Source organism: Mustelus asterias, unplaced genomic scaffold (assembly GCF_964213995.1).
Source record: "Mustelus asterias unplaced genomic scaffold, sMusAst1.hap1.1 HAP1_SCAFFOLD_3036, whole genome shotgun sequence".
Lineage (NCBI taxonomy): Eukaryota > Metazoa > Chordata > Chondrichthyes > Carcharhiniformes > Triakidae > Mustelus > Mustelus asterias.
The window spans coordinates 1,799-25,148 of NW_027592981.1; the positions used below are offsets into that span (position 1 = coordinate 1,799).

Sequence of the window (23,350 nt, forward strand, 5' to 3'; positions counted from 1 at the left end):
AGCGTATGAGGCTGAGGGGTGACCTTATAGAGGTCTATAAAATAACGAGGGGCATAGACAAGGTAGATAGTCAATATATTTTCCCAAAGGTAGGGGAGTCTAAAACTAGAGGGCATAGGTCTAAGGCAAGAGGGGAGAGATACAAAAGTGTCGAGAAGGGCAATTTTTTCATAGAAGGTGGTGAGTGCCTGGAACAAGCTGCCAGAGGTAGTAGAGGCGGGTACAATTTTATCTTTTAAAAAGCATTGTTACATGGGTACGATGGATATGGAGGGATATGGGCCAAAAGCGGGTAATTGGGATTAGCTTAGGGGTTTTACAAAACAGGGCAGCATGGACAAATTGGGCCGAAGGGCCTGTTTCCATGCTGTAAACCTCTATGACACCAAGGGGCAATTTAGCATGGCCAATCCACCTGACCCACATATCTTTGTACCGTGGGGGAACCTGGAGCACCCAGAGGAAACCCACGCAGACACGGAATATGCAAACTCCGACAGTGACCCAAGCTGGGAATTGAACCCGGGTCCCTGGCACTGTGATGCAGTGCTAACAACTGTGCCACCAGGTCACCCGCACAGTGCCAGTGTGTGGGCCTCTCCTGGAAGAAGTGCTACTAACTACATAGCAAATTTGAAACTGGCATAGTTGAAATCTGCCATCATGTTCACAAATTATTTCCCTACCAATTCTGCAACTTGGGATGAGGATAAGCATGGATGGATATCATCAAAAGGATGCAACAGTCTGTACACCAGTAGGTATAAGCAAAGGTTAAAAATAAACCACAATGCAACTGGTTGATTCGAGGGCTGTTAACACTGGAGTTCCGCATGATTACTTTTGCGTGGTCAAGGAGAAATTGTATACTGCTGCCTCACAGAGCCAGGGACCTGGGTTCGATTCCCAACTTGGATCACTGTCTCAATACAGCTTAATTGCTTGAAGTTACAAAAATTATTTAACAGTTTTTAAAATTCATTTACAGGATATTGGTGCCATCAGCAAGACTAACATTTCTTTCTAATCTTCAAGGTAGGGGTGGTGAGCTATCCTTTTGGAAAAAAGTGGCTTGCTGGACCACTTCAGAGGACAGATTATTAAATCACACTGCTCCAGATCCAGAGCCATAGAAAGGTTGATTTCCTTTCCTAATAAAGAACATTAGAGAACGAGGCTTCTATGACAAGCCATTTCTGAGATTAGCTCTTTAAAGATTTTCCAATGCACTAAATTCCTCCACTACCATGGTGGAAAACTCTCAAGTTCATAAGATAAAGGAACAGAATGAGGCGATTTGGCCCATCAAGTCTGTGCTGCCATTCCATCATGGCTGCCATGCTCCTCATCCCCATTTTCCTGCCTTCTCCCAATTACCAATTAAAAATCTGTAACTCCTCAAATTTACTCTCAGTCCCAGCATCCATCACACTTTTGGGGCAGTGAACTCCACAGATTCACAACTCTTTGGGAGTAGTTTCTTCTCAACTCAAATTTGCTACCCTTTATCCTAAGGCTATGATCTCATCCTAGAATGCCCCACAAGAGGAAGCATCTGCTCCATGTCTACTTTATCCATACCCTTTATCATCTTCTGTATTTCAATTTGATCTCTTCATTCTAAATTCCAGAGTATTGGCCTAAACTGTTCAATCTCTCTTCACATGACAATCCCCTCATTGCTAGAATCAATCTAGCGAACCTCCTCTGAACTGCCTCCAATGCCATTATATCTTTCCTCAAATAAGGGGACCAAAACTGCACAAAACTCCAGCTGCGGCCTCACCGATGCCTTGTAGAGTTGCAATGATACTTCCTTACCTTTATATTCTATTCCTCTAGCTATAAATGCCAACATTATTTCGCTTTATCATCTGCTGTACCTGCATGCTAGTTTTCTGTGACTCATGAACGAGGACACCCAGATCCTTCTTTGAAGCTCTGGTACAGACCTCCGGATGACCATTCCTTGCACATACTTACCAAGAAGTTGCCGGAGTCAGCAGACACTAAGATTTTAATGATTGCATTCCAACAAAAAAAAGCACAACACAAATTTTTTCCCCACTTGATTTTTTAATAACAATTAAAACATGAATGCATACGTTATATTCTATACCACTTCATAAAGCAGTGACAAATAACTCATATACAAAAACTATTCACATTACAACTACATTCAAATCTGTTTTATTCTGTAAAAAGTTGAATGTACAATTGACATCTGAAGCAAAATTTCACGGTTTTAAGCGTTTAGTGGCAGAGTCTGGAACATAACACAAAGTTGACAATTAAATAAAGCACACTTGTATTTTAGTGCCTGCTCATGTGCATGGCCAGGTCAGTGTCACTTCACAAGTCTCAGATTTAAACCAATTAGGGCAAAGCTGACTACAGTCATGTAGAATGTGTCATCGCATACATGCCCATGGAACATACAAATCGACATTAAGGCTCATCTTTTAACACCAAAGTCCACAGAGAGAGACAATCACAGGGACCTGTTTAGTACAGGGTTGTTTTGACAATTAACGATACATCAGTGGAATTTTGCAATAGGTCGTGGGGGTCCCTGAATAAATCCTGTACACCCAACTGCAGTTAGTGCTGACATACCTGTGTGTGCTTTGTACTTGCAACCAGTACACAAATGGCTCAATAAAGGAAAGGTATGAAAATCATGAGATCATGCTTTGGTGCCACTTCATTTTTAGCTAGTTTCAGCTGCACCACACACGGCTTTGTAATTACACGGAAGTGATTACATTTCAACCACTTTCATTTCTTTTTCTAATTCACAGCTGAAATGTCATGGAAAAAAACTAGCGCTGCACTAAGCTGCAAGTAGAATTCTCATTTCAGCACTGGCCAGGCTAACGAAAATTCATAAATAAAACAAAAGTGAGTTATAAAAAATTTCAGTACAAATAACACAGATAATGGTAAACAAAAGCAGCTCGAATGACAAAACCCTAAAATTGGTGGATCACAACTAGACAGTTTTTCGATAACATAGGACTTCCTCAGGTTTCACCTGATTCATGCCAATGGATGGGTGAGGTGGGATCATATACACAATGTTATGCTTGAGCAGTGCAAAGGTTATAACCAAGTAACCCTTCAAACCAATTTAATTATACCACAAGGGTAAAATGTCAAAATAAAATGAGGGAAGGGACAGTGGCTCAACCAGTAGTGTAACAAATGGCAGATATTTTCTGGAACTTTCCAATTTTAATCTGAATATTCCATGAATGGTTGACTGTAAAAAAGTACTTGTGAAAGTTTCACTGAATTTAAAACAATTTACAAAAGATGCATCAACGGCAATATTATAAGCTAAGATTGGTCTGGCCACAAGGTGAACCAGATAGTCTGAGCTTAAAGTGCATCATTCACCGCCATGCAGTTTGAAAAGAAGCATTATTGCTTACACTATGGATTGGACTGTCCAGCAGTGATTTGAGTAAACCAACCATTTTTTAAAAAAGAACATTTTTAAGTCTAGATGTCAGGTGTTGTTCAGAATGCAAACAATTTTACAAGTCACAGTTTATGAAATACACATTATGCCATTTCTAATGGCCACAAAAAAAAAGACAAGCGCTGCGCAAGATTCAGGGCACAAAAAAAAAATCCCTTTCGGTCCCATCTCCACAGACCCAAGCACACAAATAGCACTGTCAACTCCCTTTAACAGATCCAGTTCACCACTGCAATTGGTTATAAGTTATGACAATGAGCTCACCAAATCCAGCACTTTTGAATACAAACATTAATACTCAGACAGGGGGGAGTAGAAAGTAGACTGCATGCATCAACAACTTTCGGCAAAATTACTGAACTTCCGACTAGTCTTAATTGAAGACTGGATCAAGATAGTAATACCGAAATAAAAACCATCTGCAGACCCAGTTTGACAGTTTCTGAATTAGTTGCTGCAGTCATAATTATAACCCTATACGTGCCCTCCCACCTATTAAACATTATTCAGTAATGCTGAAGGACATTTTAATATTTACAAGCTGCTGAACTTTGCATCCTTACTTCCAAACACTGAAAAGTTAACTTCAGGATGTCCGATAATGTAAAAAAAAAAACACAAAATCCAGAAAGTACTCAGCAGGTCAGATGGCATCTGTGGAGAGAGAGAGAGAATTAGCATTTCAGGTGGAGGACCTTTTCAGATGGAATCATCGACCTAAAACATTCTCTCTCTCTCTCTACAGATGTTGCCAGACCAGCTGAGTCTTTCTTTCCGGCACTTTCTGTTTATAGTTCAGATTTCCAGCATCCAGTTTTTGGTTGTGAATGAGGACGTCCCATTTCGCTTTGTCTCGAAATGTTTGAATTATCATCCACTTAGCAGAGAAATATTACACAGCCGAGAGTAGCTTTGATCCTTTTTGTTTAAAAAGGCTACTTTGGCTGTTCAAAAGGCAACCAAAAACAGAAATAAAAGCTAATACACATGCAGTGATTAATACTAAAGTTGTTCCAGAAGATTGCAGATGATAAAACTAACATAAGCCTACTTTTGGTCATTACTACACGAGGCCAAAAAAATTACCCGTTTGTCACCCTCATTGTTGAAGTATTATTAAATTGTTTGCACTGGAGTAGTAACAGTTATCCATCAGATGTTTTTATTCCTTTTGTAAGTAGTGCCATACTGTTGGATTGTCAGAGTATCCAAACCTAATGTTTAAAGGGACAGCACATCTTACATCTGGTTTTAAAAACAACTCATGAGGTTAAAACGTATTTAAAAAAATAAATTTCTAACCCACCCCTTTGCACAGAGGGATCGAAATACAAGTTTTTTGGCCTCATTTATTCATTTTCTGCAAGTTTATCTTTATTTCAGCTGCAAGTGCCAGGCAAATAAATTAACTCAATACAAGGACACAAGTAAAAACTATTGAAGGTAGAACAATTTAAAAGTCTTTGTACAAACATCATACATAATACTTTTCTTCATTTATACAGTCAGGACTGGGGTGTTCATACATCAATGATTTCTTCAGCTGTGCCACCACAACGCAGTCTGTAGCGACCTGTCCGCCACCTTATAGTGGGATCCCAGAGGGCAGACAAGAATATGTATATCGTCATGGATTCTCTGATAAACCAAGCTACTGCATAATCCAGTTTTGAGAAACACAGAGGTCCACCCTGAATTGGAGTTGGGGAGAGGAAAAAAGAATTAATATTGAACACGTATGCCATAGGTTACTGCAGCAAGATAGGTTAATTAATTGTACTAAAAGACTTATAATTCAAATATAACTAGAGGCAAGTTGTAAAGTTAAGGTTTATTGCCATTTAAATTGAAAAAACAAAACTACACAAAAGATCTCATCATCTTTATTTCTATCTAAAGGCCTTTGGCTGCATGTATTCTGCAGTGATTGAAGTGCTCCATAACCAAAAGCACACACCCAGCAAGCAGCCGGTTTAGAATTTAGTTATTGGCCTTTGTAAAGTTTTCTGGGCTTCACAACCACTCCGTGCTACCTGGATAAGTTGGAGACCAATTCCATGAAAACATGACTAGTGAGCACACAAGTAACAAATGGACAGCATGTGTGTGTGAGAGCGCGTGCGTGCGTGATCCACAAAGCCAGTTTTACAAACAGGGGCAGGTCAGCAAGCTGAAAACACATTCCTTTCGCCCTTTGGGAACACAGCCATTTCCTTCCTGAAAAGCTTTATCCCAAGTCCTGCAAGGAAGTATTCTAATTTGACCAGCTTATCCTTTCTTTACCTGAACCGGTTCCAGACTGAATTGTCTGAAAAGATTCAAAGCTGTAATTGCACAGCTTCAATATACTGCTTAGCAGAATATTACAGAAAAGGCGTACAGCATCGTTCGCCATCCACCTTCCAACTAGGTACACAACTCCAAGATCGTGCGCAAGAATCCCAAACGATTTGTTTGCTTCGGGTACATAATTGTGCTGAGGATAGTCACGTTTTGGTTTGTAGGAGAACAGGAGTTCAAGCTTTCCACACTGGGCATGAGGAAAAGCCATCTGAAGTGAGCTGCAAACACAAGTTGCATGTCCTTTGCTTCTCCTTTTCTAAATCTTACCTCTGTCCCATCCATTTTCCTCACCCTCCTCCAACATCTTCATTTTAGCTACTCTGCCGTTTGGCCACTCACACCCTTTATTCTCTCCGTGGACAGCCATTAGCAGCCTTTCCCCTGGTTTCTGTGGCTATGACTCATCTTCCATTCCCTCCCCCTGCAGTATAAATATCTCCCACTTTCTATGCCTTTTAGCTTTGACAAAGGGTCGTCTGGACTCGAAACGTCAGCTCCTTTTTCTCCTTACAGATGCTGCCAGACCTGCTGAGATTTTCCAGCATTTTCTCTTTTGGTTTTAACAAGTTGCATGTCCCCGCCCTCCAAAATCTCCTCAGTTACTCAAGAAATTAAAAAGAACTCAAAAATAAAACGCCACCACCATACTCAAGAGATGTTGGTACTTACAGCTCCCCTATGTTTAGATGCTTTGTATGATGCAGCCTAACCATATTTTGGTTCATATTTAATGAATAAGAGAACCTTTTCCCTCAGATTTTCTTGCTTTCTCTTACCCTAGATGCACAAGCCTTATTGATATCTGAATTAGGTTGAACTTCTGGATGAGAGCCAAAACAGTGGAATAACTGGCTATTGAAAAGAAGAGGCCATCACAAGCAAGTCTGAGCAGAGCAGCTGCTGGAACAGAATCTGGAGCATTGACGCTGGATAGTGCTCTCTCCGCACTCCCAATGCAAAGCTGGAAACACCTGTAGCATAATGCTACCTTGGAACAAGAAAACTGTAATTGCCGACTGATGACTAATCTAGCATTTTGATTTTGTGCAATTAGTTTTCTGTTGCATCAAATACAGAAATATTGCATGATTCATGAAAGTGGCTATGCTGCCAGGAGGTAGTAAGTTTCAGGTTTCAGCCCATGGCTTGTCACATTGAAGATTGCGATGAGTGCTGTGAATGGAATAAGTGTTGAGATCACTTCTTTGCGTACCCTGGTGGCTGGTTTTGTGTTTTGTAACAAACCGTTTCAAAAGCTATGTTGGTAGGGATATCGGAACAGATTGTTGATGACAACATGTGGGGATAGGGAGTTCCCATTGTAAAGAAAGTAAATACATGGTTAAACAGACAATTCAAAAACAAACAGCTTGAAACTATTGTACAACACCCGCAATGCTTGAAATATTACACTTGGTTTCCCATGACTGACTTATCATTGAGTCAGCCTTTTACACGTACCTGGACTCCTCTGAGCTGGATGTAATCTGATATAAACCATGCCAAGCAGTGACACATAAAAAATACCATAATGTCCCATTTGAAGACATGGTGAGCAGCCCATCCAATTATTAAACTTGCAACAAAGCACTCAGAGATTGGTTCACATATAATTGTAGCAGGCAGCATGTTGATACGCAATTTTGACCACCTTAAAGGACAAAGAAAAATTAAATAACTTTCAAAACAATTCATCACGTCACTTGTGCGTTACTCTACTTAAAAGTGATACTCAAGTGGATGGCAGTCTAAATTCAACCCCCCCTCCCCCCAATTCACTATTTCAAAGCAGAGTGAAGCAGCCCCTGGTTTTCTGGTCAACATCTATCCATCAGCCAACATCACTCAAAGGCTATAAGGTCATTCTCTCATTGTTGTTTGTGGGACTTTGCTATGTGTAAATTGGCTGCTGCATTTCCTATGTTAAAATAGTGACTATACTTCATAAGTACTTCACTGGCTACAAAGCACAGTGGTGGTTCTCGAGGTGAAGGACATTATACAAATAAAAGTCTTTCTTTTCAGTTCTACAATTGAAAGCTTTCATTGCACTATACAACTTCCCTAATCCTTTTGCTCTGAAAAGAGAACATGAAACACTCATTCATGGAAAACAACATCAAAATCTATCATATCCTGCAATTACCCAACCAAAAATAGTTAGGCTCAGACACAGTCCAACAGGATTCAAGTGACACTTGTGATTACAATTTGAACCCCTGCCCATTAATCTACTGCTATTTCCATCAGTCTTAAAATAAACTGACCCAACAAATTCCATGACCACTTTCCTAATACATCAGAAACACAAAAACTGACAGTTTGGATGTGTTGCAGGAGTGTTGTTTGATTATTGTAATAATTGCCCAAATTAATTTTGCAGCAAGATTTTAAACAGATCACAGGCTAGAATAACTGCTTTCTGGATAAATCTCTGAAAATAGATCAGCAAAAAGCTGATTTGTAAGCAATCGGCACCAACCCCATTTTCACCATCACTGTCTGCTTCCACTTCAACCACATTCCCCTCTCCGTACCTGCCTTGGACCAAGCTCCCGCTGAAATCCATGTCTTTGCGATCTCCAGAATCATTCAGGTGCTCTGCTGCCTCCCCCTTTCCCTTATTCACGCAATCCTCTCTCTCCAAGTTCATTTTGTGAAAGAATTGCAGCACGTGCTGTACCGTTCTATGTTCTAAATGCTGCTGCTGCAATTAATCCCATCCCCACTAAACAACTGATTAATCGACTTTTCTTTCTCGGCCCTTGCTAACCCGACATTGTAAATTGTTCACTCTGATGCCGCCCCCCCCTCCTTTTATTTGCTTGCTCAGAAAACCCACCGTTGTCCCTCTTCTCATGCAAATCACTTCCCCATTCTTCAACCACCCTTTCCTCTCTCCAACTCTATCGGAAATTTCTTTACTCAAGTTTCTAAGCCTTGTGACAGCACCAAAAGTGAAATCATAAATTGTATCCTCTGTGATACACAATTGCTTCTCAACACCAAGAATCCCTCCACACTGTTGACCAGACCATCCACCCCCCCTCATTGGGACTGTTTCCACTCTTATCAATTCAATCAAGGTCACAGCATCAAGCTTGGCTGTTCTTCCCATCCCACTGTACAGTTATCTCCAGTGTCAACCAATGATCGACCTTGCAGGTGTTTTATTTCCTCAGCTACGTGCTGCTCCCTTGATATCTTCCACAGACAAGGGGCCAGTTTCTAAATATATACCTCTCCAGAACCTCTCTCAACCGCTCCACTGCATCTGGATTGCCAGACAGCTTTGATATCCAGCTGTGGATGAGCTGCAATTACCTCCATTAATTAGTGGGAAGGCTGAAGCAATCATCTTTGTTTTCAATCCTGGTGCCCTCTTGAGGCATTATATCACCATCTCTGCTTCAGGCTATTTCCTGCTGAAACTCTCGTCTGTTTTTTACTGCCAAGATTGGACAATTCCCAATGCTCTTCTGGCCAGCTTGCATTCTCCACCCTCTGCAATCCAGCTTATCCTAAACTCTGTTTTCTGTAGCCTAGCCCTCACCACTGTCCTTGTTGACCTACATTGGGTCCCAGAACCCCAAAACCTCCAAGTTTAAATTCTCTCTCTGGTTCAAATGCTTTCAAAGTCTCCATATCTTGGTCACTTCATCAGCCCTACAACTCTCTAAGAATTCTATTTAGCCCTCTAATTATGACTTCCTGTGCATGCCCCACTCCTTTCACCCACCATGGCCCCAGTTTTCTAAGTCCCAAACTCTGGAATTCCTTCTCTATCCTCTCCTTTGGAAAAGATTTGGTCACCTCTTTCTAATATTTCCTTCAGCATTGTTAACTTCTGTCTGAATATAGTTCTGCAAGTGACTTGGGATCTTTATCAATGTTAAAGGTGATATATAAAAGCAAGCTATTGGTCTAGTAACTGCACAAAGGTTGAAGAGTGGTGCAAAGGGTCATAAATTCTTTGACAGCAATTAAGATGTAGAATAGCCTAGACTATCACATTAACCATCTGTAAATGTCTCACCTGATCATTCGCGACTGGAACAGAGAAATGGAATAGCTGCCTGAATTCTGCATTGCTACTTGGCTTGCCATAGCAAATTTCCATCCCCTAAAAATAAAATCAACATAATTAATCACGCTCAGATCACATCTTCGAAAACATTGAGTTTTTTTAAATTTTTGAACAAAGTAATACAAGGCACATCCTGCTCAGTTGCTCTTAGTACAAGGAGATGTACCACAATTAGATGCCATCATACCCCAAAATTATCAACTCACTGGTAGCTGCAAAGATGTCCACTGCCAAGTAGGTATAGAAAAAGGTGAAAGAAAAGTGTAAACTTAATCTGGATTTCAGATGAGTGATAAATTTCTCAAGGTCACTCATTCTAAACAATTTGAACATTGGGTGCTGTCTTATAAGGTAGCTTTTAGGAAGGATATATTGACATTGGAAGGAATACCACAGATTTTGACATGTTTAGGAATTTGAAAGAATTGACAAGGTAGACAGAGAAATGCTTCTCTCTGGAGAACATGTAAACGTAAATTCACCATCAAGCCATTCAGAAGAAAGTCAGTGGTAAAATGCTCCCACTGAATTCAGCAGCTTGCTCAATTGATAATTGTAATGAGATTGATAGAATTTGCTAGCCAAGGATATGGATTCAAGGTGAGTAAATGGAGTAAGGATACATATCAGCCACTGGCTGATGGAACAAGCCACACTCTTATTCCCTGCATTCCTTGATAACTTGATTCGCCACATTTTTATTTTCCCACCTTTTTGTGACTTATTTTCTTTCCAGAGTAAAGCCCACACATTGCCTGAACAAACGAATCCAACAAAGTCACACTGTGGCGACTGCAGAACCAAACTACAACAAGTGCTCCGAAAGGCCAAACGGGGATTCCTCCACAGTGGACAAGAACCTTGTGGTTGCTTGGTGGATTACTCCGGTTAAAACTGGGATGCACCAGTCGTAGAAACACATGGAAGAATATGCACCTTACCACAGAGTCTAGATCCTTCAATTAACCAATAACGCTACAAAAACAAATTTACAAAAACTAATTCAAGTCCAAAAGTAATCAGGGTCAGATAATTAAATGCCATAAATAGTTGCTTAACTAAAGGTTAAGTTCTGTACTTTTTAGGCACTTGAGGTTTGTGTACTATGAATTGCCAAACGCTTACCTGTCTGCTATCGCCTTGGACATAAAATAATCTTCAGCAATATACTGAGCAAAAGCAATAAGTCCTCCAGCTTGATCCAATACATCTTTTCTCATCAGACATGACATTCCCGTTACACATTTGAAGCCAGTCACATTGGCTGATAGATATGTCCTTGGATGTGATGTGCCAAAGTACACCTATAATGTAACGACGGTACACAAGTTTAGAAATACATGGTTCCCTATAAATTCAATCAACTTCCCAAGTGGGTTATATGTTTTATATAAGTAATGTTAAAAGGAAGCACAAAATGACAGAGTATAGATGCACTGCTAAAAGCATAAACTGATCAGGTCAAATGTATACAACTTGTACTCTGCCGACTCAAAAGAATATCTGCATTAACACAGTAACGACATTTAGTGATGAAAATTACACAGCAAGAAGCCTCACAACACCAGGTTAAAGTCCAACAGGTTTATTTGGAATCACGAGCTTTCGGAGCGCTGCCCCTTCATCAGGTGAGTGATGAACCTGATGAAGGGGAAACGATCCGAAAGTTCGTGATTCCAAATAAACTTGTTGGACTTTTAACCTGGTGTTGAGAGGCTTCTTACTGTGCCCCACCCCAGTCCAATGTCGGCATCTCCACATCATGAAAATTAAACCAATCAGGAATAATGACAGATTCCTTAAAACAGCTTAAGCAAAGTATGTAACAAGAAACTGGTCGGCATCAGTTTAGGGAATCAGTATCTGCCTTTGGTAACAGCCCAGAATAAACAGGATTCTGCTCCCCATTGTTCTGCTGCTGAGGTCACATTACTGTCAACAACCCAACACCCAATATCCATCGTGCTACATCAGGTCTCTCTTCATAAGTTCCATGTACTAAAAGCTCTCCACTTTTCTGTTAAGTTTTACATTTGGGGGGTTTGGGAGGGGGGGATAGACAAGGGAAAATACATTAACTTTTGTTTTTGTCGTATTTTACACAAAATATTTTTAACATTGTGTTAAACAGGAAGTAGTTTGGAGTATGTTGGAAAAGGTTGCTGCTTCTAATTTATAAGGACTGTTCCATACGAGTTTGCATCTATGGCGATTTACTAATTTCATGCTTATAAATGAGGGAACTGGCACAGTTTGAAGACATTTATAGTACGCTCCTCAATAATTCTTCTGTTTTACAATCTAGGGTTTAGTTAAAATATTTCATATTAGGTAATGCAGAACATCTCAAAACACAACTCAGATTTTTGGAGAATGTAAAAATATTTCATGTTTTTAAAAAAAAAGGATTGTAAATTTAGTCAGTGTTCTTCCTCAGTACTGCATTTATGCTAAAACTCTGCAATTATCAGCAATAAAAACAAAAAGACATTAGGGACTGCAGCTGCTGCCAGAGGCATTTCACTCCTTCAGGTCACGGGGAAGGCCTTTGCTTGCGTCTATAAGACCTCATCTATTTGCAGACCCAACACTGTCCAACCAGGTTTCAAAATGGATGCCCGAGGCAGCCACAAACCATATATAATCAAGTCTGCAGCCTGGAACCAGAGGCAAAAAGGAGCACTATACCAGGGGTATGCACTGGAATTAGTAAAAGGAAAGCTTTTACTAATGACGAAAACATGAAAGGTGGCAATGTTTCGGCAAACTGACAGCTACAGAAGCAAAATGGCAGATGAAAGGCTTTAAAACACTTGGAGGTTTAGAGTTTCCAAATGCAGTTGTAAGTTACTTTGTAAATGTGGGCGGTTCATCTCCAATCCCATTCCCTCGCCAGAACAGACACGGAAGGGAACAGGATTCAAAGAAAGATAGGGAGATACAGGTTGCAAAGAAAACAATTTAGTCAGAGATGAAGCTTTAATACCAAAAAGGTGGTTTCAATTTATACTTCCCGATATCACTATTATAAACAAACAAAGTTTATTTTATTCCACATAATCTTTTGGATCTACAGTCAGATGACTTAAACATGTTAAACAGCCAACAGGGGACTGAAACTTCTCCAATACATTCAAAGTATTAATGAAACATAGTTTATGCCTGCACTTTTGATTAAATATAAACAGTACATAAATATTTCCATTCTTACCTGTTCTAAAGTGGCAGCAAATCCCTGTCTGTCAGCCACATATGGTAGTCCGTGCACCAGGCCCACTTTCTCAGTCATCATGTTGGCCATGTCTGTCAGAGTGTCCGACTTCACTGAGCATTAGGAAGTAACATGGAAGAAGTTTAAGAGCTAATCCACACTCAGTATTTATCATACAACAAGGTTGTTCTGCTATTTCAATTCCCTAAAGATTGCTTCTTGTTTCCAACTAAAAGTTACATCTTTGAAGAAATTAGGATTGATGCATCCAAAATATTCAAATGTTCAGTACAACAAAGGTGGCCCTCTCCCAAAAATAGTGTGACAACAAACTAATTAGCAAATGCAGGCAGTCTGACCAGAAATCATGCTTGTGCGCCATCGGCACGATTCCCAGTGTTTGCTCTCTCAGCTAGGAAGAAGCAATGATTCAAAAACATAATGACTTGAAATATTAGATAATGGTAGACAAATACATATTCATAAATAGCAAAAAACAGGTAAATTTTATAGCCAATATAAAATGCTGCTTACCTCGAATTCCACTGTCACAGATCCACACAAGTTCATATTTGGCTACTTCATAACCCGGCATCAAATTATTTATCTTGGGATTAATACCAACCTTTTTGCCACCTGGAGATTATAAGAATTTGCCATTAGTATTATTTTACAAGCAAATGACCACTTAGCCATTAAAAACATTTTAATTTAACAATTTAACCTGAAACACATTTTCTTCTGGTCTCCTCTGTACAGATTTGTCTAGCCAAGAAATCCAGAAAAAATATCTAGCTATCTGAAAGAGAGAGTGCGGCTGCATATTTCATTTTACATTACAAGTGACCCAAAGATTACTTTAGAAAATAAAAACACCCTGAGAGCCTGGATTAAGCCATTATTGAATGAATGCATTCACAGGTACATGATCAAGAGTAAATACAAACATACCCTTTCTCACATTATTCACTTTTTAAAAAAGTGTGCAATTCTTGTAATTAAATTGGTGTAGTTCGTGGAAGAGTAACAGAGTTCACAGTCCAGAAACAGGCCTTTCAACCGATTAGTTTTATGTCCCATACCCTTCCCACTATTTACTTCATCTCACCCTATCGACATCTTTCTATTGCTTTTGCTCATGTGTTTATCCAGTTTCCTCCTCAATACATCTACGCTATTCGTCTTAACTGCTCCACAGCATATCCAGTTTCACAATCTTACCATCCTTATTACGATTGACAGTGTCAATTTAACCGTCTAATAATTTAATCTCTCACTGATCTAAGCCAGGTCCTAGAGAACATTATAATCAATTTTGGGAGAATGGTTTATTTAAAATAAATCAAGGATTATTGTAACCAAGTTAATTCAATCGTATTGATTTCAAAATGGGGAGCAATATCAACAAAACAGAATTAATGCATTAACTTGTGCAACAAGTGTCTCTGTTGGTAAACGTCAACACTGAAAAATTAAATATGCTATAACATGATTTGATTGAGGGAGGGCAGGAGTTCAACTTACTTAAAAACAAATTCACAAAAAAACTTTCAATTTATAATCTTGAAAAGCGTTAGTTTAGTGAGGTTTGAGGAATGGTGCCAAACATTATTTATAATCTCACTTCAATGCAGCTAATCAATTTCTGTTAATACCAGGAAAACTGCATACATTAAATCTGCTTACCAATAAGCAATTTGGCATCCACATTTGTGTATTTGCCCAGCAGCTTTTTGCAAACATCAACTGCAGGATCATCGAGGTCTTGTATGCAAAGGAGTATCTCAAACTGGTGAAAGATGGGGAAGGGAAGGAAAGAGGTCACAACCATGCAGTGAAGTACTGGAAAAGCATGGTGCAGTTCTCAAATTCACTGATGAACTTTGCACCACTGTAAAGTTAGTTAATTCAGTTGCTGGACAGGATTCTCTCCGGTCTCTACTTTTTCACTATTCCCACAGCCCTCCTGCAGCAAACTTCTGATCAAGTCTGGCAAAGGAAAGATGTTTCCTCATCATTAGAAGAAAACAAGGAAAGCTGGAGACACAACTCTTGTGAACTTTCAGAAGCCAGTTCAACATTGGCAGACCCTGAATGGGAGCCTGATGATTCAAGAGAACAGGGAGAAAAGAACTTAAAATAAATAATTCAACAAAGCAAGTTATTTTTTAGAGAATCTCAGATTTCTTCAATGCCATACCTTTTAGCCCCGAAAGCTTACATGAAATCTTTCAGAGGTTTTGTTATAACACACAAAGAGCTATTTAGCCCACAGGGCCAGGAGGTCCCAGAATGTCCCAATGACCAGTTAGACCATTTTGATAAACTGGGATGGCATCTGATGCCTTTGTACAAGTATGATTGTCCAGCATTAAAGAGGCGCATACATATTACAATGAAAAAGAAACTGCTCAAGTTTCCTTTCTACGGTTAAGCAAATCTTTCAAACCTTGATCTGATTACAGCTTCGAAATTCGAGCATACAAATAAACGTGAGCACATTATACTTGCAATTTACAGAGTCACCTATGCATTCAAATCTTATCATGGGTCCTTTAATCTACTATGCCCATTCACTTCATTCAAGTTTAAAAATGGTTGTTGGGAACATCTATTGTTCCCAAGCTTGCGTTATAATAATGTAAAGAGGACCAGTAGCAATAACTTAAAAGAGAATCAGCACCTTGGGTACATTAAGGACATCAATGTGTTATGTGGTTTTTTTTGTGGTGGAGGCGGGGGGTGGGGAGAGAGAGAGCGCGAGAGAAGGCAGATAAATCAGGCACAATTTGACAGCAAGCTACACGAGGTGGCATTTGGACCAAAAAGCTTTTTCAAATACATACTTAGTAAGGAGATACTTTAAAGGTGAGAGACAGATAATGTACTAAATAGGAGCAGTAGGCTGTTTGGCCGCTTCGAGTCTCCTCCAATAATCAACACAATAATGGCTGATCTATGTCAATTCCACTTTCCTGCATTATCCAATATCTATTAATTTCCCTAGTATCATAAATCTATCTACCTCGGTGTTAATATGTTTAATGACAGAATGCCCACAGCACTCTGGGACAGGAGAGTTTTGGAAGATCTACAACCACGTGCCTGAAGAAATTTCTCCTCATCTTAATCCAAAACCCTTCTTTAGATTGTGGCCCTGAATCCAGCATTTATGAAAGTCCCAATTTTCAATTTCACGACCGCCCCAGAGGAGATGAGAGGTAATATCCAGAGTTAGGCCCCAAACAGCTGAAAACACAGTCTAATAAACAGAACATGCGCTGGTCAGTAACTTCAAAAAGTTCAGAGAAAAGATTTAAAAAAACAAAAGAATGAACAGTGCCAGTTATTTCACTCAAGTGGTCATTCCTCAAAAGCAAATGAGATATGTCAGCCTGACACCATGGCAACACATCAACATGCAGAATTTCTAGGAATCTTGACCCAACTGTGATCCCCACATACTGCCTCTTTGGCTCCGGAAATGGACAACATCTTTTGGTTCAAATGCTCAGTTTAATGCTGTTAGAACATAGAAAGCCACAGCACAAACAGGCCCTTCGGCCCACAAGTTGCGCCGATCACATCCCCACCTCTAGGCCTATCTATAGCCCTCAATCCCATTAAATCCCATGTACTCATCCAGAAGTCTCTTAAAAGACCCCAACGAGTTTGCCTCCACCACCACCGACGTCAGCCGATTCCACTCACCCACCACCCTCTGAGTGAAAAACTTACCCCTGACATCCCCCCTGTACCTACCCCCCAGCACCTTAAACCTGTGTCCCCTCGTAGCAACCATTTCAGCCCTTGGAAATAGCCTCTGAGAGTCCACCCTATCCAGACCCCTCAACATCTTGTAAACCTCTATCAGGTCACCTCTCATCCTTCGTCTCTCCAGGGAGAAGAGACCAAGCTCCCTCAACCTATCCTCATAAGGCATGCCCCCCAATCCAGGCAACATCCTTGTAAATCTCCTCTGCACCCTTTCAATGGCTTCAACATCTTTCCTGTAATGAGGTGACCAGAACTGCGCGCAGTACTCCAAGTGGGGTCTAACCAGGGTCCTATAAAGCTGCAGCATTATCTCCCGACTCCTAAACTCAATCCCTCGATTAATGAAGGCCAGTACGCCATACGCCTTCTTGACCGCATCCTCCACCTGCGAGGCCGATTTAAGAGTCCTATGGACCCGGACCCCAAGGTCCTTCTGATCCTCTACACTGCTAAGAATGGTACCCTTCATTTTATACTGCTGCTCCATCCCATTGGATCTGCCAAAATGGATCACTACACACTTATCCGGGTTGAAGTCCATCTGCCACTTCTCCGCCCAGTCTTGCATTCTATCTATGTCTCGCTGCAACTTCTGACATCCCTCCAAACTATCCACAACACCACCTACCTTGGTGTCGTCAGCAAACTTACCAACCCATCCCTCCACTTCCTCATCCAGGTCATTTATGAAAATGACAAACAGCAAGGGTCCCAGAACAGATCCCTGGGGCACTCCACTGGTCACTGACCTCCATGCAGAGAAAGACCCCTCCACAGCCACTCTCTGCCTTCTGCAGGCAAGCCAGTTCTGGATCCACAAGGCAACAGCCCCTTGGATCCCATGCCCTCTCACTTTCTCAAGAAGTCTTGCATGGGGGACCTTATCGAACGCCTTGCTGAAGTCCATATAGACCACATCCACCGCTCTTCCTTCGTCAATGTGCTTGGTCACATTTTCAAAGAACTCAACCAGGCTCGTAAGGCACGACCTGCCCCTGACAAAGCCGTGCTGACTACTTTTGATCATACTAAACTTCTCTAGATGATCATAAATCCTGTCTCTCAGGATCCTCTCCATCAACTTACCAACCACTGAGGTTAGACTCACCGGTCGGTAATTTCCCGGGCTGTCCCTGTTCCCTTTCTTGAATATAGGGACCACATCCGCAATCCTCCAATCCTCCGGAACCTCTCCCGTCTCCATCGACGATGCAAAGATCATCGCCAAAGGCTCCGCAATCTCCTCCCTCGCCTCCCACAGTAACCTGGGGTACATCCCATCCGGTCCCGGATCTCAGATGGCTCAACTGATACTCAACAACAACACTAACACAAATTAAGGTAAAAATACAATGAAATTCTGAATCGCTCTTCCCCAAAATCTATCAGATGTAATCCATTTTTAAATAAACCTCCTTTTAAAAGCATTCCTCACATGATCGGAATTAAACCAAATCTACGCAAGAGGATCAAAAATTCTTAAACATCCCTTCAAATCTGACTCATCGATTAACAGTGAATTGAGCAGATTGTAGCTGAAAGCTGAGAGGATACATGGTAAAACCTGCACATGGATAGGAAATTGATAGAATAGAAAGCAAAGTTTATGAGTTGGAGGCGGTGAGGAATGTTATTGAGGGGGACATTCATTTATTGTTTCCAATTTAAATCAATGGGAAACTCGAGACACCCTACACATGTTGCAGACAATATTAAAATTACAAGGGGAAGTGGAATTGGAGGAGGCAGCTCAGAAATTATAGAAGAGTTAGGATAAAGCATGTATGCATGCAGCACAAATTAAATTCAGTGCTGGCCAATGCAGAGCTTTGCATATTGATACCTTAATCTTAAATAGATTCAATGCGCACCATGCCCAGTCATTACAGACCATCAAGCAAAGTCCACAGAACATTGAACCACAGTCAAAATAGAAGCATAGTGCAAGTTATGATGGGACTTTATAATATTGTGAGAGACTACAGCTTAAATACTGTGTTCACTTCTGACCAACCAGACTCAAGGGAAGAATTCAAGGCAATGCAAATTAAAAGCCACAAGGTTCCTAGAATGAAAGGTGATCTAGGAAGATATTGGAGATGCATATGGAATTTTCAAAACAGGCATCAGAGAGGGTGTCTTATAGATTCAGATACCTACAAGATGGTAAGTGATATGCAAAATGCAAATTGTAATGTTAGTTACTTTTGGAAGATAAAAGTTGACAAGAGGTTACAGGTTTAACCTAGTCCTGGCAAATTCAAGACTTGAATCCTAAAGTTTTACTTCACACGCACAATGAAGACATGGATTATAGCAATAAAAGCAAAAATATGGTAGTTGGTGTCACTTTGGATGCACAATAATGGATTTCAAATGTAATTATCTTGTCAATTGTAAGGACAAACAGGTTTAATACACAAATCTTCCGTTAGCTCACTTATCACTTAAGACGACCTTAAAACAATTAGGTCTGTGATCCATACTTGGCCCACTATAATATTTACTAGTTACTAGCATAGTCCATGAAATATTTATACATACTTTAGGATAATCAAGTTCAAAGAAAGTTTCCAAATTGTTTATGAGATTTGGATCCACTCCTTTCAGGGGTTTAAGCAGGGAAACACCAGGAAGCTTGCTGTAAGGTTGCTTGTCTGTTGTCTTCTTGTTTAGATGAAGGCGCCTGAGAGAAAAATGTAACGTCATCATGGTTAGAAATTGTTTTATGATATTAAATGTCATTAAAACAGACATAGAACTGAACATGAACGCATCATGATTTTGGAATGGAGAATTCTTGCGGCTGGCTAAACTGCTTAGTCGATGATGTTCGTGCTCAATATTTGATTTTCACATGTATTAGCATACAGTGAAAAGTATTGTTTCTTTTGCGCTATACAGACAAAGCATACTGTTCATAGAGAAGGAAACGAGAGAGTGCAGAATGTAGTGTTACAGTCATAGCTAGGGTGTAGAGAAAGGTCAACTTAATGCAAGATAGGTCCATTCAAAAGTCTGACAGCAGCAGGGAAGAAGCTGTTCTTGAGTCGGTTGGTACGTGGCCTCAGACTTTTGTAACTTTTTCCCACCGGAAGGTGGTGGAAAAGAGAATGGGGTCCTTAATTATGCTGGCTGCTTTGCCGAGGCAGCAGGAAGTGTAGACTGAATCAATGGATGGGAGGCTGGTTTGCATGATGGATTGGGCTACATTCACAACCTTTTGTAGTTTCTTGCGGTCTTGGGCAAAGCAGGAGTCATATCAAGCTGTGATACAACCAGAAAGAATGCTTTCTATGGTGCATCAACAGGTGGGCTTTACACTGAAAAATTGTGCAGTGTCAGAATGTCAACTAAAACAGCTAACTACAGGTATCAACACCCCTTTGGGCATTGAGGAATGCCAGATGTCCAATTTAGTTGAAGAAGAGGTCTGTTCTCTTATTTTTAAAGAAGTTTTTCAAGGGTACCAACATCAAGAACCTTAATATGTACTCTGGGCAAATCTATTATTTAGAAATACTTAATCCATTAGAGTGGGAAATAAATGTCAGCTTGGACCCAGGAGTTAACAGGCAACAGGAGGGCATCCTTCAAGGAAACAGAATAATAATCCAATAAAAACATGGAACAATGGGCAACATGAAAATTGGGAGTGTCCCATTATAAAAAGCAGACTCTCACACTTACGTAGCACCTACGTCATCAAAAGGTTTGTAATTAAACGAGGGTGTGTTAAGCAGCACAATACAAATTAATGTATGTTTGTACTTTGGATTTCCTCTGCTTAAACGCTGTAACTAAAGACAAGAGACAACGTTTACTAACTAGAATACTGCTGTGAAATGCAAGCCAAGTACAGTGAGTTGCTGTTGAGTGTTTTCTAACTCTGTGAAACAGCATCCATCTAAAAAACTCTGTTCTACTGTGTTTGGTGGAACGTGGTAGCAATGGCTATAGGACAGCAGCACAACCTCAACAACCTGCAGTAGGCTAATGGAAAACCCACAACAAACTTGTTTGGTAACTTTCCAAGTCTGCGCTCTCAGCAACCACATGAGCCAATTCATGGCTCCTACCTGTTATCCGACTGCCAAATATTATATAAAAATGTAATCTGTGTCAATAAATTTGATGATAAAACAACCATTACTGAAAATCTGTTGAGGATTTTTTTTTTTCAAAAATCGAGAATAAGTTACCGGTTCTACAAAACTGAATTATCCCAAAAAAGTGGGCCCATTTACATTTTGTACTAACTGTGTACAGAGGAATACATTTCATATGCAGATTTATGTTAAATGGACATACAATGAAGAAACTGACCTCTGGTTTGAAAGTTTAAACATCTGGAAATCCAGATTAAGCAATAATTACCTGGAACATTAAACAATGCCTGGCATGCTACCATAAAGAATGACCAGGGTGAGGTTAGGGCCGGTCAAGGACAGTAGTGGGAACTTGTGTATGGAGTCAGTAGAGATAGGCGAGGTGATGAATGAATACTTTTCTTCAGTGTTCACCAAGGAGAGGGGCCATGTTTTTGAGGAAGAGAAGGTGTTACAGGCTAATAGGCTGGAGGAAATAGATGTTCGGAGGGAGGATGGATGTCTTGGCAGTTTTGAATAAACTGAAGGTCGATAAGTCCCCTGGGCCTGATGAAATGTATCCTAGGATTCTTTGGGAGGCAAGGGATGAGATTGCAGAGCCTTTGGCGTTGATCTTTGGGTCCTCGCTGTCCACGGGGATGGTGCCAGAGGACTGGAGAATGGCGAATGTTGTTCCTCTGTTTAAGAAAGGGAATAGAAATGACCCTGGTAATTATAGACCGGTTAGTCTTACTTCGGTGGTTGGTAAATTGATGGAAAGGGTCCTTAGGGATGGGATTTACGACCATTTAGAAAGATGCGGATTAATCCGAGATAGTCAGCACGGATTCGTGAAGGGCAAGTCGTGCCTCACAAATTTGATAGAATTTTTTGAGGAGGTAACTAAGTGTGTTGATGAAGGTAGGGCAGTTGATGTCATATACATGGATTTTAGTAAGGCGTTTGATAAGGTCCCCCATGGTCGGCTTATGATGAAAGTGAGGAGGTGTGGGATAGAGGGAAAGTTGGCCGATTGGATAGGCAACTGGCTGTCTGACCGAAGACAGAGGGTGGTGGTCGATGGAAAATTTTCGGATTGGAGGCAGGTTGCTAGCGGTGTGCCGCAGGGATCAGTGCTTGGTCCTCTGCTCTTTGTGATTTTTATTAATGACTTAGAGGAGGGGGCTGAAGGGTGGATCAGTAAATTTGCTGATGACACCAAGATTGGTGGAGTAGTGGATGAGGTGGAGGGCTGTTGTAGGCTGCAAAGAGACATAGATAGGATGCAAAGCTGGGCTGAAAAATGGCAAATGGAGTTTAACCCTGATAAATGTGAGGTGATTCATTTTGGTAGGACAAATTTAAATGTGGATTACAGGGTCAAAGGTAGGGTTCTGAAGACTGTGGAGGAACAGAGAGATCTTGGGGTCCATATCCACAGATCTCTAAAGGTTGCCAGTCAAGTGGATAGAGCTGTGAAGAAGGCCTATAGTGTGTTAGCTTTTATTAACAGGGGGTTGGAGTTTAAGAGCCGTGGGGTTATGCTGCAACTGTACAGGACCTTGGTGAGACCACATTTGGAATATTGTGTGCAGTTCTGGTCACCTCACTATAGGAAGGATGTGGAAGCGCTGGAAGGAGTGCAGAGGAGATTTACCAGGATGCTGCCTGGTTTGGAGGGTAGGTCATATGAGGAAAGGTTGAGGGAGCTAGGGCTGTTCTCTCTGGAGCGGAGGAGGCTGAGGGGAGACTTAATAGAGGTGTATAAAATGATGAAGGGGATAGATAGAGTGAACGTTCAAAGACTATTTCCTCGGGTGGATGGAGCTATTACAAGGGGGCATAACTATAGGGTTCGTGGTGGGAGATACAGGACGGATATCAGAGGTAGGTTCTTTACGCAGAGAGTGGTTGGGGTGTGGAATGGACTGCCTGCAGTGATAGTGGAGTCAGACACTTTAGAAACATTTAAGCGGTTATTGGATAGGCACATGGAGCACACCAGGATGATAGGGAGTGGGATAGCTTGATCTTGGTTTCAGATAAATCTCGGCACAACATCGTGGGCCGAAGGGCCTGTTCTGTGCTGTACTGTTCTATGTTCTATGTTCTATAAAGGGCTAAACTTTCAGTTAAACATTTTGCAATAGAAATAATAGTAGATTGGTAATGAACATTTACTGGAATTCAGTTTACAAATGGTCTCCTCCTGGGCACAAGCGAGTCCGAAATGAAATCAGGTGGAACAATAGTATGGCATTAGAGGTATCGGGTTCATTTTTAGGCAGCTTTGAACATAGTCTCTTTGCGGCACTTTCATTTTTTATATTTCCATTGCCCCTTCCCATAACGGGCCTCCA

The 23,350-nt window shown here is 40.7% G+C and overlaps 1 protein-coding gene across 1 annotated transcript; it reads right to left on the reverse strand.

Moving 5' to 3' along the window:
* Positions 1–2,062: 2,062 nt before the first annotated feature.
* ugcg (UDP-glucose ceramide glucosyltransferase) lies at positions 2,063–19,611 on the reverse strand. Its single transcript, XM_078208016.1, has 8 exons — positions 19,447–19,611; positions 14,812–14,914; positions 13,660–13,761; positions 13,126–13,238; positions 11,040–11,218; positions 9,864–9,950; positions 7,289–7,478; positions 2,063–5,175 (listed from the first exon to the last, which is right to left on the reverse strand). The coding sequence occupies exons 1-8, from the start codon at positions 19,609–19,611 to the stop codon at positions 5,005–5,007; spliced, it is 1,110 nt and encodes a 369-aa protein (XP_078064142.1). The 3' UTR covers positions 2,063–5,004.
* Between the last annotated feature and the right edge of the window lie 3,739 nt (positions 19,612–23,350).

Coding starts and splice junctions, on each gene's coding strand:
- ugcg (XM_078208016.1), bottom strand. CDS start 19,611: ATGACGTTACATTTTTCTCTCAGGCGCCTTCATCTAAACAAGAAGACA. Junction 11,219..13,125: donor TTGCTGCCACTTTAGAACAG/GTAAGAATGGAA, acceptor GTTACATTATAG/GTGTACTTTGGCACATCACA. Junction 7,479..9,863: donor TTCCAGTCGCGAATGATCAG/GTGAGACATTTA, acceptor TTGTCCTTTAAG/GTGGTCAAAATTGCGTATCA.